Below are 19737 nucleotides of genomic sequence, written 5' to 3' on the forward strand. Positions count from 1 at the left end.
CTAGGACAAACAAGAGACTGCATACAAAAATTGAACCCGCTACTATGGGATAAGAACATCAGCATGGAAACAAAGAAAAAAAAATATAATACCATGACAAGAAGTATTCTCACTTATGGGTGTGAAAACTGGACAATAAATAAGAAAACCAAAAACAAAATAAGAGCAATAGAGATGGAATTTCTAAGGAGAAGCTGCAGAGTAACAAGAAGAGATAGAATAAATAACATGGAGATTAAGAGGAGAATGGGAATGAACTCCGACATAATAGACTACATCGAACAGAAGAGGTTAACCTGGTACGGACATGTCAGAAGAGCAGACCAAAATCGGTGGATAAATAGAATAACAGAGTGGAGCCCGATAGGAAGAAGAAAGAGAGGCAGACCCCGAAGATCTTTCAGAGATGAAGTGGACGAAGGAATAAGTAGAAGAAACCTACAGGAAGGGGACTGGCTAAACAGGAAAAATTGGGGAAAACGGTTGAGTGAAGGAACACAGTGAAAACTGTGGAAATCCTTGTATATATATATATTGATGGTGCCATATTGTTTGATATTGGGGTAGCAGGGATTGGTTCACCTGGGGACGTTTCTTCATTAGGAAGAGGAGTGCTAGGGGGATTTTGACAGTTATTTGCTGCATGTCCATGTTTTTTTTGCATAGGAAACATACCATTTTTTCAGCAGAGAGAAATATTCTGTACGAATTATTATCGAATGGAATTATAATTGAAGTTTGAATTTCGAGACTATCTGTAGTTGGAGTAACGTATACCTGTCTTCTGAAGCTCATAATATGCGTAAATTCATCACCGGGGATTCCAGCTTTAATATGTGAGTCTGGTGAAGCAAGTTGAAGACCTAGATCTTGAAGGTGTTTTTCTATAATTTCATGAGGTATTGATGGACAGATGTTGGAGATTAATAGTCTTTTGGCTGGGATTACCAGTCTTCTTACGGGTAATTCTACAGAGTTGATTGTAATCGTAGGAGATTCTATTAAAATATGTTCGACGAAGAAGAAGAAAAAGAAGAAGTAGAAGAAGAACAAATAAATACGTATTGAGTGTGAAATTAAACAGAACAAACAGCCTAATCCCTAGTTCTAAAAGTAACATTACTATTTTAGAAGTATTTTTAACAATAATATTTTAGTAATATATAATTATCGGTAATATAACATTAATAGCCCCGTTACTATATTACCAAAAAATTGTTTAAAACGAATTAAAAACCACAAGAAAAAGTACATTTTTTAAATAAACACATGTCCTAAACCAATATTGACAAAATATTCTTATCCTTTAGCTGCCATCAATCCATGCAAGCGATACACTTCATCTGGAAACAATCTATTCAATAAGTTTTTTGCCGGATATTGTTGTGCAAATTCTTTTCTCGCAAAAAAATTCAACTCCTACCAACATAATATCGCAAGGCGAATAGAAGGAAAATAGTATTTGGCACGGCAGTCGAACCAGTCGCTCCTCTCAATAAGCCATTACGAAGACAAACGCATCATTCCCGAACCTTCTGCTGGAATACTCTCCAGATATTGATCCGAAATTGATGTAATTTGAGACAAAGTAAAGTTTGCCGCCAGTGGCAGCAACCATCGGAGGGTGAAAATACGCGTAACTGAGATGTAGGTTAATAACTACTTCCGTTTTTGAGTGGATATCACGGTACATTTCCGATGAGGAATACTTAGAAGTATATTTTCAGCCTAAATTACTGGCAAAGGTAAAAAACATACATAAATGAGTGTTTATAGTACTTTTTTTAATAAAGTTTTAGTAAAGTAGTTTTTTTATAAGCTGTGTTTTTCATATCGTCGAGTTACAAGCAAAATACACTAAGTCAGTTTTTGTTATTTTTGACTTAATTACATATTAATATTTAGGAGAATACAACATAGAGGAGGTAAAAAACATTATATACTTGGGATCCCTAGTCACGTCTGATAATAACGTTACGGAGGAAGTGAAGAGGCGAATATTTATTGCAAATAAATGTTACCATGGCTGAATTAGACACCTAAGATCAGATAACGTCGCAAGAAAGACAAAATGCCAAATATATAAAACCCTAATAAGACCGGTACTCACATATGGCTCAGAAACCTGGACACTCACTAAAAGAGAGGAAACGTTGTTAGCCACCTTCGAAAGAAAAATCTTGCGACACATATATAAGGGCACAAAAGAAAACGGAATATGGCGAAGACGATACAACTCTGAACTATACAAAATATACCAGGATCCGGATATTATAACATTCATCAAAATAGGACGGCTGCGTTGGATAGAACATGTAGAAAGAATGGAAGAAGGCGAAATACCAAACAAAATATTCAAACAGATGCCAGTAGGAAAAAGAACAAGAGGAAGACCGAAACTGAGATACTTAGAACAAATAGAAAATGATATAACAACCTTAAAAATAAAAAACTGGAGAAAAAAAGCACGAAACAGATCGGAATGGAGAAGAATCCTAGAACAGGCCAAGACCCAAAAAGGGTTGTCGAGCCAGTGATGATGATGATGACATATTGATATTGCAATTTGTTTAGTTTATGTATGTATCCTTGTATGTATGTATGTATGTATATATGTATCCTTAACTACACAAAAAAATAAAATTCTACATTCACTAAGTCACTAGCAACGAATTTTTATTCAGGCAAAATCCGTGAGTGATTTTGTGGATTTTGCTGAAAACAATTATTTGAAATAATGGATTTTACTGGTTAAATTTGGTTTTAAAACTCCCGTTAAAAAGTATTTAGTACAAGTTTGAGCATGTAAAATATTTCTTCTCCGCTTTATGTGTGGTGATTCATAAATCAGTTGTGTCTCAGATGTTAAAACGAAAACTTCATAATGAAACGCATTGACGAAATATTTGTCAACGTTAAACAATTTGGGAACGGTGAGGTGAGTCTAATAGTTTATTATTGTTATTTAAGATTTAATTACAAAAGATTATTCTAAGGTTAGTAAAATAAATTCATTTTAAAAATACTTCAAGTATTACCATCAAATGATAATGGAAATGTAAATCAAAAAACTTTTGCAACTTTAACACATGTGGATCCTGAATCATTTGACAACACTAAAGAAGGTAAACTAATTTTTTAATATTTATTATTGTTGTTTATAAAATAATAAAATTCAATTATGTTTTAAATATACATCACAATTTATCAATTCCCTGCACATCACGAGTAGAAGTTAGGCCACCAGAACTAGAGTGGCCCAAGTGATAGAAATCAAAACTAGAGATATGGGCCAAAATAGTTTAGTATCATTAGTATAAAATAGTAGTATCATTTAAGAAACCTAAACAGGATACATGCTACATATGCGATTTATTAAACATGAAAATAAAGATGGCAGTTGGTGATCCTGACAAAGCTGCCCTTACAGTTCAACGCGAAGAGCATCACTCCAGTGCAGATAAGGCATATAATATGAAAAAGTTCGACAAAGAAGAATCAAAAACAAGTCATGAAAAAGCATGTTATACGTTTGACCTACAGCAATGTTTACCAACACCTTTTCTTGGATCTTCCGTTGTGTTTTATAAAAGGCAGTTGTGGACATACAATCTCACTATTCATGATGGAGCTTCGGGGAAATCCAAACATTACATATGGCATGAATGCATAGCTCATCGCGGAAGAAATGAAATAGCGTCATGCTTATATCACTTAAAAAATCATCTATCGCCCTCAGTAAAGTTTTTAACGTTTTATTCCGATACCTGTGGTGGTCAGAACAAAAATTCTCATGTGTCGGCGATGTTTTTGAAATTTATAGAGGAATCCACCACTTTACAGAGTATAAACAATAAGTTCCTAATTCCTGGGCACACAGATATGGAGTGTGACATAGACCACGCCCTAACAGAAAAACAAAAGAAAAAAAGTGAAATTCCAATATACCATCCATATGACTGGTTTCAGCTTGTTCGATCCACGGAAAGAAAGAACAAATTTGAGGTGTGTGAAATGAAGCAAGAAAACTTTTGTGACTTTTCCAAACTCTTCAATGACCAGATAGTTGTGAAGAAAAAGAATGAAAATGGTTTGGCATTCAAGTGGCATGATGTGAAAGGGTTGCAATATGATGTTAACGAGCCAAGGAAATTCAAATATAAGAAAAACCTGACTGATGATACCTTTGATGTGATCAACTTAAGACTTCGTGGAAAATTTTCAACTCTCTCTGTATCTCACAGATATGATTCACAACTACGTATATCTAAAGAGAAAAAGAGAGATTTATTTTCAATTATTAATTTGATACCGCCTATTTTCCACGAATTTTATAATAATATATTGACATGTGACAATATTGCAGATGAAGACCCTGATCTTCAAGATGAAACAAATGAACTTTTGTGATGTGTACGTGTGTGTGTAAATATAATTTAGTTTATCTACTTATTTCAACGATATGTAAGTACCTATAAATTTCAAATTTTTATAGTGTTTTGCTTCTAAATGTGTATTTCTGGACTTAGTGTTTTATTACCAAGCTATACAATCGTCGGTTAAGAGTGTAAATCTGCTAAGTCCACTTTTTGGACCTTTTGTGATTTTTGCTTAGTCATAATGTAGATAACATTTCTCATTACGTAGTGAAATCTGATAACTCCGTTTTATTTATATTTTAGTACAATTTGGTCGCACGAAATTATGCTTTATATTATCGCCAAAAACGTAAAGTGTAATCCTGACAAGTCCGCTGTTACTTAGTCAGTTGTTATGGTAAATCGATGCCGTACAGACAGAAGTTCGTGCAATAGTAAGGTTATAACCATATTTTACTAAATTTATTAATTCAAAATAGCGTTCGTTGGTGTAAAATACTGAAACGTGAGAATTTCTTTCATAGAGTTCTTTCTTTCTCTCAATTGGTAGAATGACCATATTAGAATGGAAAAAGAAATCAAAAGAAGCTAAAGAAAACAGAGGAAAAACAGAAAGAAACGAAAAAAGTAAGCCATTTGAACAGGAGCGGTCAGCGCTAAAAAGTTTTATAGATTCAATTTCTAAAATGGAATCTCATTATTGTAGATCAACTAGCACTAAACAATACCTTTTACCAGAGTGGCAATCTAAAACAAATTTATACAAATTTTATGTTGATGACTGGTGTAAAACAAAATCTATCAAACCACTTTCTGTTACAACTTTCAATGAAGCATTAGATTCCGAAAAGATTTCTTTATTCCGACCAAAAAAAGACCAGTGCGAAAAATGCGCCGCATTCAAAGTAGGGCATATATCTGAGGACGAATACAATTTACATCATATTAAAAATAATGAGGCGCGTCAAGAAAAGGATCGTGATAAAGCTAATGAAACTCTTGTTTTCACTGTTGACTTACAAGCTGTACTGATGGCTCCTAAATCAAAAGTTTCGAGCCTTTACTATAAAACAAAATTGTGTGTACACAATCTTTGTTTCTATAACTTACGGAATAAAGATGGATTTTGTTACATTTGGAATGAGATGGAAGGTACTGTTCCTGCAGAAGGGTTTGCCACCATCTTTTCCGACTTAATCACCAAAAAAATTTTGCCTACACTTGATCGAACTACTGATTACGGAGACACAAAAATAATTTTGTATAGCGATGGCTGTAACTACCAAAATAGAAACGTAACTGTTTCAAACGCCTTACTGAATACAGCTGTGAAGGAAAACATTACTATTGAGCAAAAGTACTTAGAAGTTGGGCACACCCAAATGGAGGCATTCCACAATTGAAAGGTGTTTAAAGAACAAAACAATCAACGTGCCAGCAGATTATTTGGGAATATGTCTATCTGCCCGAAAGATCCCCAAAAAATATAATGTAACTTATTTAAATCATACATTCTTTAAGTCAATGAAGAAACTTGAGTTCCTGAAAAGTATCCGTCCCGGTAAGAAAAAAGGTGACCCAAAAATAAGTCTTCACAAGTATTTATTTTATGTAAATTCTTATTATGTAATTATTTTAGGTTGTAGATGTGCGTGCGTTAAGATATAATGCAAACGGTCAAATTGATTATAAATTACGGTTTGGCGATGATTGGAAATTATTACCTCAGAGGCTCAGCTTCGGAATTGTATCTTGTTTATTACTTCAACTAGACCAACTCTATTCTGAAAGACTGAAGATTTCAAGTAGGAAGTATAATGAACTACATGATTTAAAACATATTTTACCTAATGACTATCATACTTTCTACGAAGATTTACCTCATGAATAATATTATGTAAAACAATAACAACATAATTCAAATGATTTTTAATATAACATTTTGTATACTTGCTTATATTTTTTTTTGTCAAGTCCAAAAGATTTAATATTACATATAAGGAAATTCTGCTAACTCCCAAAAAGTGTAAACAAAAATTAATTGCGTTGATAAAATCGGTTTATGGATGTATACATATATTACTTGGAACTATATTTGATGTTATAAATATTGCTTATTAATAGAACAATGATTTTTCATTGCTGCTACAGTTTTTATGCTCTCCTGTAAAATCTGTTATAATGGACTTAGCAGATTTACACTCTTAACCGACGCAATACAACTTTGACCGGTAGAAACGTCACAAGTCACACAAATACCTACAATATTAAAATTTATCGAGGTTACATACCTACTAGAGTTTCACAAACATACATAAATTATAACAATCCGCATCATTTAAAGATCATAGACAAAAAAGTCGATTTAGGAAAAAATACATTTATTTAAAAGGTCTCTCATGTAAAAGTTGCATTTTGGACTTGTGTCTATTGTATTGCATGCATTGAGAACTTGTACTGGCATCAAACGGCACAGTTAAAAATAGACAATTCTATATCCAAACCCATACATATAAGAAGGGGCGTTCGACAGGGATGTGTGCTTTCCCCTCTTGTATTTAACATTTATTCGGAAGCCATATTTCAAGAGTCTTTGGAGGATGCAAAGATGGGAATCAAAGTGAATGGAGTATTGATCAACAATATACGATATGCTGATGATGGTGTCTTAATTTGTGACAACATAGTCGATCTTCAACAACTTATCACTATAATCGGAGAATACAGTAAGCGAATGGGATTAGAGATTAATACCAAAAAAACCAAATTTATGATCATCTCCAGAAACTTGGATGCACTTAAAAACTCCACCATAACACTGAATACTAAGTCCATTGAAAGAGTGAGTAAATTCAAATACCTGGGATCGTGGCTTTTTGAAGACTGGGCATCGGACAGGGAAGTAAAATGTCGCATTGAGCAAGCTTGACAAGCTTTCGTACAATTCAAGAAGGTACTGACTTGTTCAGAGTTCGATCTTCAACTGAGACTAAGGTTTACTAAGTGCTAAGTGTGGTCAGTGCTGCTATATGGTGTAGAGGGCTGGACACTCAAAACGAGGAATATAAACAGATTAGAAGCTTTCGAAATGTGGCTCTATCGCCGTACCCTAAAAATACCATGGACAGCGAAAATCACAAATATAGATGTCCTTAAAAGAATAAACCAAGAACGCCAACTTTTCGAAACCATCAAGAAAAGGAAAACGGCGTATCTAGGTCACATCATGCGAAATGAAAAATACCAGTTCCTCCAACTTATAATCGAGGGTAAAATTGACGGCAAGAGAGGAATGGGACGCAAGAAAATGTCCTGGCTCCGAAACATAAGGCAATGGACAGGGATTAACGACATACAATTTCTGATACATATTGCAAGAAATAGAGAATTAATGGAAAATTTAATCGCTAACATCCATTAGTGGATTTGCATCTGAAGAAGAAGAAGTCTATTGTACCGCCCTCCATAGAACTGTTATATATTACATATAATTTAATTTTTACTTCTTTGGACGCCACTGATTTATAGGGTAGTATAGATACATCGAATTTACTTTCCTCGTCTTTTAGTTGTGATTTCGATATGATTTCCAAGTTACATATACGTGAATACTAAATTTAAAATTCTTATATTTATACTCAGATACTCGCTGAAAATCGCATAAGCACAATGGCATGCATTTTTATTTCAAAAATTTTATAGAAGATTTGACTTTAAGCAATAAATAAAATGTTTAAAAGTAAGTTATTCCAGCATAAAGTCCGTTAGGGATATTGCCTTACTAACCTATAACTTCTATATTCTATATTACGGTTCGCATTTTGCTATAAGTTATGATTTAGAGTACAATATAAATCCCGATTATTACATGAAATCAAAATAAAAGAATTGTAAAAAAAGGTGTCTAGTAGGCGGCACAGTAGACTAGTGCGAAGCTTATAATTAAAAAAATATTTTTAAAATTAAAGAGAGCGACTTTATTATTTATTTATTTAGTATTTATTTATTATTTATTTATTATTTATTTATTATTTATTTATTATTTATTTATTATTTATTTATTATTTATTTATTATTTATTTATTATTTATTTATTATTTATTTATTATTTATTTATTATTTATTTATTATTTATTTATTATTTATTTTTTATTTATTTAATATTTATTTATTTATTTATTATTTTTATTATTTTTATATTGTAATAAAATAATTTACTTAATTTTTATTTTTGCTTCTAGTCCACCTACCAACGTATTAACAAAGTATACGTTGATTACTTCTGACAGACCTATTAAATTCAGACGAAATATTAAATTAATATTATAATATAAATAAATATCGTTTGATATTAATTATTATTTTAACAATATTTAATTATTATCTATATAAACTAAGATGTTTAAAAATAATAATTGTATTTATAGGAAATTATTTTAAAACGAGAAGTGTCATAAAATTTGAAAACAGATGATTTAATATTGTTATTAATTGTATGACATTTATGGCTTTTAAATTTTGACAATCATTACTAATCAAATCTTTTATTAAAGCGAAGCTTCTGTTCTGCGTTGTATTACTTTTTCTCTATAGTAGCGGAACGGAACTAGCACCACAAGGAGAAGGCATCACACGTCTCTATCAATTCGTTTCTAGTCATTTTATATTTATTTTAAGTAGGTTTAAATTAAAATTGCAAAAAAAACCAAAAAAATATACACATTAAATTAAAATAAAAAGTCAAAAATTAAAAAGAATATCTACCAATGGAAGATTCGATTCGTAAGGATTGTCAAAATATAAAAGTCATAAATGTCATCCAAATAACCCTTTCCAGTCAGATGATGGAATACTTGGGTCACGTTATGAGACATAATAAATATAGAGTACTACAACTGATCATTCAAGGGAAAATAGACAGCAGAAGGGGTCCAGGGAGGAGAAGACACTCGTGGCTCCAAAACTTGCGGCAATGGTTCGGATTGTCATCTGCTGAACTATTCAGATCTGCCGTAAACAAAGTCAGAATAGCCATGTTGATTGCCAACGTTCGGAACGGACAAGGCACATGAAGAAGAAGAAGTCAGATGATTCGATTTGGGACCATAGCAATGTTTTCTTCTTTCCAGATGACGCTGCATTAATTTGTAAACTAACCTAAAACTAAAGTAAATTGTAAACCCATTGTCCATGGGTAATTTTCTAGGCGATCCAAACACAGGCTCATATACTCGATCCACTAAATCGGTGGTTTTAATACTAACGCGATATGACCTTGAAAGCTGAGCTACAACGTATACCTTCATATTAACCGCGTAAAAACATTTAGCATCCATTAAGGAAAATAATTTTACGCCATATTTGGCTGGTTTATTGGGATGTACATGCGAAATTCTACGTCTACGGAATGCAAAAAGCATCTTGTCTAATGTTAAGTAAAATACAGGAACGTAATTAGGTATTTATTTTTAAATAAATTTGTCAAAAACGTTTCTTAGTGGTTCAAGTTTGTCTATGGTTCTTCTTTCTTCTCTATTATTTATATTATCAAAAGACAAGCAACGTGGCAAGAATACAAATCGCCTATGAGCCGTAGTAGCTCGAAACACCTATTCGCCTGTTCCATCAGTAGCCCAAAATTCTTTGCAATTTCGGCGGCTTGCTTTAAAAACCACAGCTAGGTATAATAGACCAATTAACGCCTTTATTTACATAGTATTTGTAGGTCTAGCTTTATTCGAATCTGCATAATTGTTTCTTAGTTTAGAAATAAATATGTTCGTGTTCTGTACAATGGTTTAAAGAATATTATCATCAATAAAACATTTTCAACACTCTAAAGGATCAACTGATTAACGAGTATTTCCTTTTAAACCTGGTAAGTATGACAATAAATAAGAACTTCTTATTCTACCATTTTTTGGAGGCGCGTGTTTTCTCCAGGATACCCCATCTTTGCATAATAAAAGAGCCGCCGGTTTTCCGTATTTGTTTCAAAATATTTTGAAGTTGCAGGTTTCTTCCCCAATCCTTCCTCCAATTATGTTTCCAATTCTTCCTGCCATTCTTCTTCTGTGTCTGTGTTGTGGCCACTTTCTTTACACCTGTCTGATTCTGGCTCGTTTTTCAAATTTATAATTTTTTTTTCTACTTCATCATCTTCTTCTTCTTAGCCTTCTGTCGTCCATGTTTGGACATAGGCCTCTCCCAACTCCTTCCATCGGTCTCTATCCTGAGCAACATATTTCCAATTTGTTCGGGCTATTCTTTAAATGTCATAAACCCATCTCATCTGTGCTCTTCCACTTGGTCGTTTACTTTCGTAAGGTCTCCAATGTTGTATTGTAGTATTCCAACGTTGGTCTTTTTGTCTAGCAGTGTGACCCGCGAAGCTCCATTTAAGTTTAGCAATTTTTGTTGCTATGTCCTCGACTGTTGTTTTGGATCTTACCCAGTCGTTCCTCTTTTTCTATGACAGTCGTATAACTAACATTGCTCTTTTCATTTTTCTTTCTGTTGTGGCTAGTTTATTCATGTTTGCCTTGGTTAGGGTCCAGGTTTGACATCCATATGTCATGGTAGGAAGGATGCATTGGTTGAACACTTTGCCCTTCAAGTATTGGAGTATTTTGCGGTTCTTAAGTATCCGACTAAGTTTTCCAAATCCTGCCCATGCTAGTCTTGCTCTTCTAGTAATTTTCGCACTTTGGTTCTCTTTGTCAAGTCTCAGGATTTGGCCTAGGTAGATATATTTCTGGATTTGTTCTATGTCACTGCCATTTATAGTTATACGTCAGGGACCATCTGTGTTTGTCATTATTTTTAATTTTTTTATATTCATTTTTAGGCCGACGTATTGGGAGCTGGCTGCTAGTTCCCCCATCATAATTTGCAGTTCCTCGAATGTGCTCGCTATAATCATTATGTCATCAGCGAATCTGAGGTGGTTTAACGTGTTGCCATTAACGTTAATGCCACAGGTTGACCAATTTGTAGTTTTAAAGGCGTCTTCTAGGGCTAGGTTGAAAAGCTTTGGCGGTATTACGTCTCCTTGTCTCACTCCTTTCTTAGAAGGGGATGGGATTTGTATTTTCGTCTAGTTGTACTATCATAGTTGCATTTTCATATATATTATATATTAGTTGCTTATATCACGATTATCTTCTACAATTATTGATTGCTTGTTCTGTGACCCACATCTCGATACTATCAAACGCCTTTTCATAGTCGACGAAGGCAAGAAATACGGGTAGCTGGTATTCATTTGCCTTCTCTATCAATGTTCTCATTGTCAGCAGATGGTGTGATGTACTATATCCTTTGCGGAAGCCAGCCTGTTCAACAGGTTGGTAATTGTCCATTTTGTAGGTTAACCGGTTGTTAATAATTCTCATAAATAGTTTGTGTACTTGACTAAGCAACGATATAGGTCTATAATTATGTAGATCATATTTGTCCCCTTTTTTGTGTAAGAGTATTACTAGACTCTCGTTCTAGCCTTTAGGGATCTTGCTATTATTGAGACATCTATTAAATAGCTCTGTTAGTACAGAGATTGTTAATGTCTTGCTTGTTTTCAAGAGCTCGGCAATTATACCGTCGTGTCCTGGAGCTTTATTATTTTTAGCTCTTTTACACACATTTTAAGCCTTTGCTGGTTTCAATGACTCGCTTTATTAAGTTCTCGTTCCATTTTTGTATGTCGCGTTTTAGTTCTTTTCTAATTGTTTTATTAAGTTCTCTGTATTCTTGAGTATAACGTTTTTTGCGCTAGTACTTGTCTTCTTTCTGTCATTAGCTGTTTAGTTTAATTGCTTATTTTGTCTTCTTTAGTCCTTGTTTTCTTTGCGACCTGTAGTCCTGCTCTACTTCATCATAGAGCTGTTGTAATCTTTAATTTCTTTCAGATAAGGATCCATCACTGAAATCTAAAATACAAGAGAAAAAAATTAAAGGCTGGAGCATTACTATATCTATATATAACCATAGGAATTAAAATACTTACTCTATGTAGGTTATACTTCACAAAAAAAAAAGGAAGATAAATTTACTTGTCGAAATCACAAAAGTTACTCGAAGACTCGGGTAGAGTCTGACAGACCAAAAGTGCAAATAACTAGCGAACTATTATACACTAATGGAAACCCCGTTGTTCACTGTTCGACCTGTGGATGGAAAGGAACTGACGAACGCAGCGCACTCCAACATAAAATAAGCAGTAAGCTATTAGGGTGAATCGGATGATATTTACGACTTTTTTAATTTTGACAATAGTTGTAAATCAAATCTTTTATTAACAAATATTCTTTTATTTTTTTAATTCTCATTTATTGTCTGTATTTTGTTAGTTATTTTTTATGACTTTTTTATTTAAACTTTCTTAAAGTAAATATATGATGACTAGAAATGAATTGATCGACAGCAGTAAATTAATGTGAAGAATTGTTATTTGATAACGCTGCCTATGACGACGTCATCTTGTGGCGCTAGCTCCGTGACGACGCCATCTTGTGGCGCTAGTTCACTGACGCTCGCTTAGCATTCTTCTATAAAGAAAAAAGTAATACAACCACAGTATAGAAGCTGTGCTTCAAAAAGAAGACTTATTGAAGAATTGAATTGAAGAAGAATTTACAAACTGTTATTCTTTAACAGATGTCTATTTAGGTAAAACCGTTCATAATATTGTTTACCAAAGTGATCTTTATAAACACAGTGAAACAAAAGTCTAAATCGGACAAGAAAAGAATTTCTATCTCTTATCGTTATAAATTTTATGATGGTGAATAATACGAACAACATCCAAAAACATTGATCTACATATTGGAATCAAAAATAATAAAAGAGAACATTGATTCATAGTATATGCGGAAAATGATGTAGAAAAGTGGAATCCTGATGTAGAGATTGATCCGAATTGGGATAGCACCATCTAAATTCATAAAAATTATAAAGCTCTTAAGCAACCGCAACCTAAGTGTTAGCATCGAAGTACAGTATTGCCCAAAATAAACAGTACTGAAATTGAAACATATATGTCTCTTTGTGCGCGCTGTCATATTCAAATTAACTAGTATATACCTGTCAAGTAATCCTTAAACAATCAATTATTAAGGTCTAATTGTTAAAAATGGTGTTAAGTACAGAGGAGAAAGTGTTTATTGTGGAGCATTATTTTCACTTATACGGAATCGGCCGACGTAATAGTGCAAGTCTGCAATACTTGTGTGATCAATTCACACAACGGTTTATTAAACGTTCTCCAAGTAATGCTGTAATTTTGAAGATTTTAGAAATACGGGTAATGTATTGTGCCAACAAAAAGGATACTCAGGGCATCCCAGGACAGTTAACAACAACGATAACCATGAACGTGTTTTTGAGCGAATCTTGGAAAATCCGAAAGCCAGCCAGACAAGAACAGCGTTGCATCTTGGCTTAAAACGAACTTCCTTGCAAAGAATCCTGAAGGAGATTGGTGCGTTTTTGTATGTGATTTAGGTACATCAACAATTATATCCCAGGGATTACCACAATAGAGTGGAATATTGTGCCAGAATTTTTGCATTACAGTATGAAAATCCTGAATTTTTGAAAAATGTATGGTTTTCAGACGCATAGTGAGTGACTGGTGTGCAGTTTCGGAAAACGGAATCATTGGTCCTTACTTTATCGAAGAAAATGGTAGGCAAGTCACACTTAATCAACAGAGGTACATACAAATTTTAACACGCTTTATTCCTGATCTACGTCAATTTTGTCTTGCACGTAATTTGGCATTTCGAGACCAATTTTCTCAGCAGGATGGGGCAACTTGCCATACTGCTGTCGCAGTTCGTCAATTTCTTCAGGAACATTTTCCAAACAAATTCATTTCACGATTTACTGACATCCCCTATCCTGCACATTCTCCAGACTTAACATCTCCAGACGCATACATTTGGGGCATGGCTAACACTGCCGTTTTTAAACGGGCACCACAAACCATCAATGAGTTAAAGGATGCCGTTAGAGCCTTCTTCACGGACTTGAGACAACCTTTATTTCATAACATTACGAGAAATCTGGAATATCGGTATAAAGTCTGCCTTGAGAGAGGAGCTCATTTAGAACATGTTATAAAGTGTCAATAATATGTATTTTCTAAAACAATAAAATAATTACAAGTTTAGTACTGTTTATTTTGGGCTATACTGTATTTTGTAAAAATTACAAAAAAAAGTTGAACAGTAGGCCGTACTGTAGACAAGCGCAGAGCTTCATTTTATATTTTGTGTATTTTTAAAATTTAAATAATATATTTAGATAATAAATAACTTTAAGACTGTTGCGTTTATAAAAAAATTATTATATTCTAACTACGCTACTGGTTTATTCGAATCATACTTTGTAAATCCATGAGATTTCAGATGTACATAATTCTCTAAATTCCAGTTTTAATTCTGAAACATTTTTAATAGCAAGGTAAATATTATCTAACTCAAGCAGTATTTAACATCTCGTTTAGTTCTTATTTTTCGCCACGTACTCGAGGCCATTTCTCCGTCCAATATAACCCAACATTGCAACCAATAAACAGGGCATTGCAAACATTTTGACATAACATTGTGTCGAAACGACAAAGGTCGTAAAAACTCACCAAAACAACGCTAAAGTTATTGCAGAAAAAATTTAATTAAACTTGTAAAGGACTAGCGGCGTTGCCAACGTTTAGTCTTATATGTCTTAGACAAAGATTTTGTGTAGATATATTTAAAAAGATTTTTCTTATATTCTTAAAAATAGTGAGTTCATGAAAAGTGTTGGAATTTTACAACATTAAAGAAGTTTCGCTGGTGAGGACGCTAGGAATAATTTAGGCAACTTTTCACGATAAAACCTTTATTTTCACAAACACAACTTACATTTAAACTGAGGGGATTCCCAAAGGGAAGAGCCACTTATATTTTTATGTGACTTAATTTATATTTTTCTACTATCAAGTAAAATTTTTTATTGGACTGACCAGAAGTCACCCTTTCGGTCCGACATTTTATAATGAACATTTTGTTTTTTCTAACATAGAACACATTGTGTGACACAAAACATAAAATAAGTTAAAATATATTTATTTAGCCAACATGCTGGGGGGGCCTTGGTTTGTAAAACAGCAATTTTAGTGACAGAGCATAAGTATGTTCCATTTTTAGTTTTTACTTCAACCACTCTTACCTTTCCGTCTTTACCAGGGATAGTTTTTATAATTCTTGCTATATGCCACCTAAAAGAAGCAAAGTTGTCCTCCTTTACAAGTACAAGCATACCTTCTTGTAAATTTGGCAACAACGTTCTTCATTTAGGTCTGTTTTGAAGTTGCGTTAAATAATCTTGATACCACTTTTGCCAAAAATGCTGCTGCATTTAAACACACAATCTCCAAAATTTTAATCTATTTTAAAGAATCTCTGTAAAATTAGTTTCAGGCAAACTTGTCAAAGGAGCACCTATTAGGAAGTGACCTGGGGTCAGATAGTCTAGGTCAGTTGAATCACTATTAATTGGCATGAGAGGCCTTGAATTTAATATTCCTTCAACTTGAATAATCAAAGTATTAAACTCCTCAAATGTTAAAATATTATTTTCCATGACTTTTTTGATATCACGTTTGGCACTCTTTATCCCACCCTCCCATAGACCTCCAAATACTGGAGAATAACTCAGGATAAAGCAAAATTCAATTTTATCATCAAGGCAAAAATTTTTTAACTTGACATTGTCTTTTAGAAGTTTTTGTATTTGATTGTTCGCTCCCTTGAAGATGGCTCCATTGTCAAAAAATATTTTGGATGGTTTACCCCTTCTAGAAATGAACCTTTTTAATGAAGGTGAAAAAGTATCTGTTGTTAGATCAGAGAATAACTCCATATGAATTGCTTTCACAGAAAAGCAAACAAACAATGCTATATATGCTTTTGTCGTTACAGACTTTCTAATACGTGATTGTTTAATGTGAAATCGACCACAGAAGTCTATACCACCATTCTGAAAAACTATCGCTGTGGGAGAAATCCCATTAGCTGTTCACTACACTTGGCCTTAAATTTGAAGCAGGTTACACATTTGTGCAAAATCTTTTTAATCTCTTTAGTAGCACTAACAATCCAAAAATTTTGATTTAATGAACTTGAAACATGTTTTTGACCTGCATGTAAAAGTCTCAAGTGCTCTCTGAGCATTAAAAGATCAGTGATATGATTGTTTTTGGGAACTATTAAAGGATGTTTTTTATTAAACGAAATATTTGAGTTCTGGAGTCTACCACCAACTCTCAACAGTCCCTCAGAATCCAAGAATGGACATAAAGAATTTAAATTAGACAACAACTGCTGTGATGTTCTTAAGACATTTTATTTCTTCAAAAAATTGAAAACTTTGTTCATGCTTTATAATGGTTTTAAGGCTATTATATAGTTCTGCAACTGTCAAACTTACAGTAAGCTTTTTATTTTTATTTTTTGTATTATTTACAAATCGTAGGCAATAAGCCACTATTTTTTGAAGTTTCGTTAAGCTAGAAAATTTTATGAAAAAAGATTATGGTTTGACTCTAACAAAAGTGACAACCTTATATTCAGGCTGCAAATGATCTGGAATAGAAAATAGAATTTCAGCATGAAAAAATTCAATATTTGAAAGAAATTTAGGACCAAGTAACCAAAGGCTTTAGGAGTTAAGTTCATGAGGTTCAAGACCCCGTAAATTACAATCTGCTGGATTTTCCTTAGTGTTTATGTACAACCATTTAAATTCAGATGCCATTTCTTGAATTTTAAGAATTCTATTAGCAACATAGGGATTTAATTTTAAAGGTTCGGACTTTATACAAGCTAAAACAATGTTTGAATTGAATCTGAATATATTAAATACCTTGCTGACTTTATCTTTTAACAGTTCAAAAACCTTGTGAGACAATTTTGAAAGCAACAAAGCACTGTTCAGCCCAAGTCTTGGCACAGTTAGTTTTTTGTTTATAGGAACAATCCTAGATTTGGAACAAATCCAATTTACATGTACTTTATTTTCAAATATAGTTCTGGCATAAATAACAGCTCCATATGCAATCAAGGAGGAGTCACAAAACCCAACTATTTCAATATGAAAGGCACCAGTAAAGTATAAATTTCTTTGGACAGTTACTGTGGGCATGCTCATTAAACTTCTAACAAAATTCTTCCAATTATCAAGTAAACCACTGGGGATGACAGCATCCCATTTAACCTTATTTAACCAAAGTTTTTGCATAATTACTTTCGCAGCTACTATAACTGAGCCTACTAATCCCAAAGTGTCATAAAATTTAGAAATAAAACTCAGAACTTGTCTTTTAGTTACTCATTCATTTACATCCACTTTTGGACAATTAAATTTAAAATTATCTGTTTTTGTGTCAAAAGTTAATCTCAACGTCTTTACTGTCAAATCGTTTTTGCTGAGATTAATTTCATCAAAATTTTGTTTATTCTTAGGAATATCATTTAAAATATGTAAATTATTTGAGCACCATTTGTGCAACTCGAACGACCTTAATTTGAGTAACCATATTATCTCGTTTTCTTAATTTTATTGTTTCTTCAATAGTATCAAAACCACACAAAATGTCATCAATATAGGTGTTATTAAGAAGAGCCTGGGCAGCCAAAGGATAGCTTTTACCTTCAGTTCGGGCTAATTCTACCAAACCCATAGTAGCCAAAAAAGAAGAACTTCTTAAACCATATGTTACAGTTTGAAGTTGTATATATTGCAAACTGCCATTTTTCTCTAGCCACAACATATTTTGTAATTGGCAATGATCTGTATGTACCAAAACCATTCTATACATTTGTTTAATATCTGTCAAAAGGACATACTTATGTTTTCTAAAAAGGACGAGACTATCAAAGAGCTCCTTTTAGACTACAGCACCATTATCTTCACGTATCACTGGATGGTGAGCCATGAAGTATACAGAACCACTATTTAAGTCCTCAAGGCGTTTTAATGCTACAGAAAATGAATATTTTCTTTTTAATAATAATCCACATAATAAACTTTTTATTTAATATTTGTTTTTTAGATGAATATTCCCTCTTTTCTAAATGGTACTGTAAATCAACACACTTGCTGTTATTGGGCTAATGAAAATCCTACAATTCTCCGCAAAACACATTTCCAACCGTCAATAAAATTAAACGTAGGGACAAGAATTTATTGGGATTGTAGTGTTGGGCCATTTTTTTGCAACAAAATTTGAACAAAAAAGCATATTTAGAATTATTAGAGGACACTGTTCAAAGAAATAGAAAAATTAAATAGACAATACGAACACAGAAAATTTTACAAACAAGTTATCACAAAAAGAAAAGTTCTCAATCCCCAAGTGATTATGAGCCTTGACTCCATCATGAGTCAAGGCTCATCATGGAATTCTTCTAAACGAGAGAGTAGAAGTACTGAAAAGGTAAAAGAAATACTTTCGTATGCTACTTAGTGAAAAAAGTAGAGCTGAAGGAAGAGATGATATAGAACTAGAATAGGATCAAACTGAGCTACCAACTTTGGAAGGGATAAATAAAGCAATGTAGTCTCTAGTGAGAAACAAGTCACCCGGAGCAGACCATCTATCAGAAGAAATATTGAAATGTGGTGATCAAACATTTGTAACCTTCTTTCACAAACTATTAATACTCATACAGGTATGACAAAAACTCGCTGTACCAGAAGATTACAATACCCACTGGAAATATAATATGTCCTATTAGTCCATTAAAATGATACATTTTTATGCCTTAGCGTGCATTTAAAGGATGCAAATTAATTTTTTTGATGTGTTGAGAGGGTAAGTATAAGCCTAAGTTCAAGCTTGTGAGGTCTCCACCCTTGTCCCTGGTCTACATCTTGGAAAAAAGAAGAAAGGGTTTTCCCGCTGTCTCTTATAAACAAGCAACCCTACAAAAATTTTTACCTTAGAGCTGATACAAAAAATTTATTGAACATTGATTTCGCGCGCGTAACTGACATGTTAAGTTAAATCGACTGTCACTTCAAGCGTTGTTTCTAAGAGGTTCATTCTACACAAAAAATGCTTATTAACATTTTTGTTTAAAATTATCTCAGCTACATTTCTTTTTTGAAATATTTTTTTTGCGGTGTACAGATTCTTGGTAAATCGATTTTTTTGCGTTTTTACCCTCCTTCGAGGGGCGTTTTAGGGGAAAGCCTGGAGGAAAAATTCAGCTTGTTCGTATTATTTTTAGAGGTTCAGCGGCATTTTCGTCTCTGATGACTGGAGTATTATTTAAGATTGTCATTATGAAATTTGGGCTTTAATTTTTAATCT

At 33.1% G+C, this 19737-nt stretch overlaps 1 protein-coding gene across 1 annotated transcript; it reads right to left on the minus strand.

Annotated features, from left to right (window-relative positions):
- Positions 1 to 17081: 17081 nt before the first annotated feature.
- On the minus strand, positions 17082 to 17660 carry LOC140444582 (uncharacterized). Its single transcript, XM_072536344.1, has one exon. The coding sequence runs from the start codon at positions 17658 to 17660 to the stop codon at positions 17082 to 17084; it is 579 nt and encodes a 192-aa protein (XP_072392445.1).
- Positions 17661 to 19737: the final 2077 nt, after the last annotated feature.

Source organism: Diabrotica undecimpunctata, chromosome 6, assembly GCF_040954645.1.
Source record: "Diabrotica undecimpunctata isolate CICGRU chromosome 6, icDiaUnde3, whole genome shotgun sequence".
In the NCBI taxonomy this organism is placed as follows: Eukaryota; Metazoa; Arthropoda; class Insecta; order Coleoptera; family Chrysomelidae; genus Diabrotica; species Diabrotica undecimpunctata.

Excerpts from the sequence above, each read along its gene's own strand:
- LOC140444582 (XM_072536344.1), bottom strand. The coding sequence starts at position 17,660 with ATGCAAAAACTTTGGTTAAATAAGGTTAAATGGGATGCTGTCATCCCC.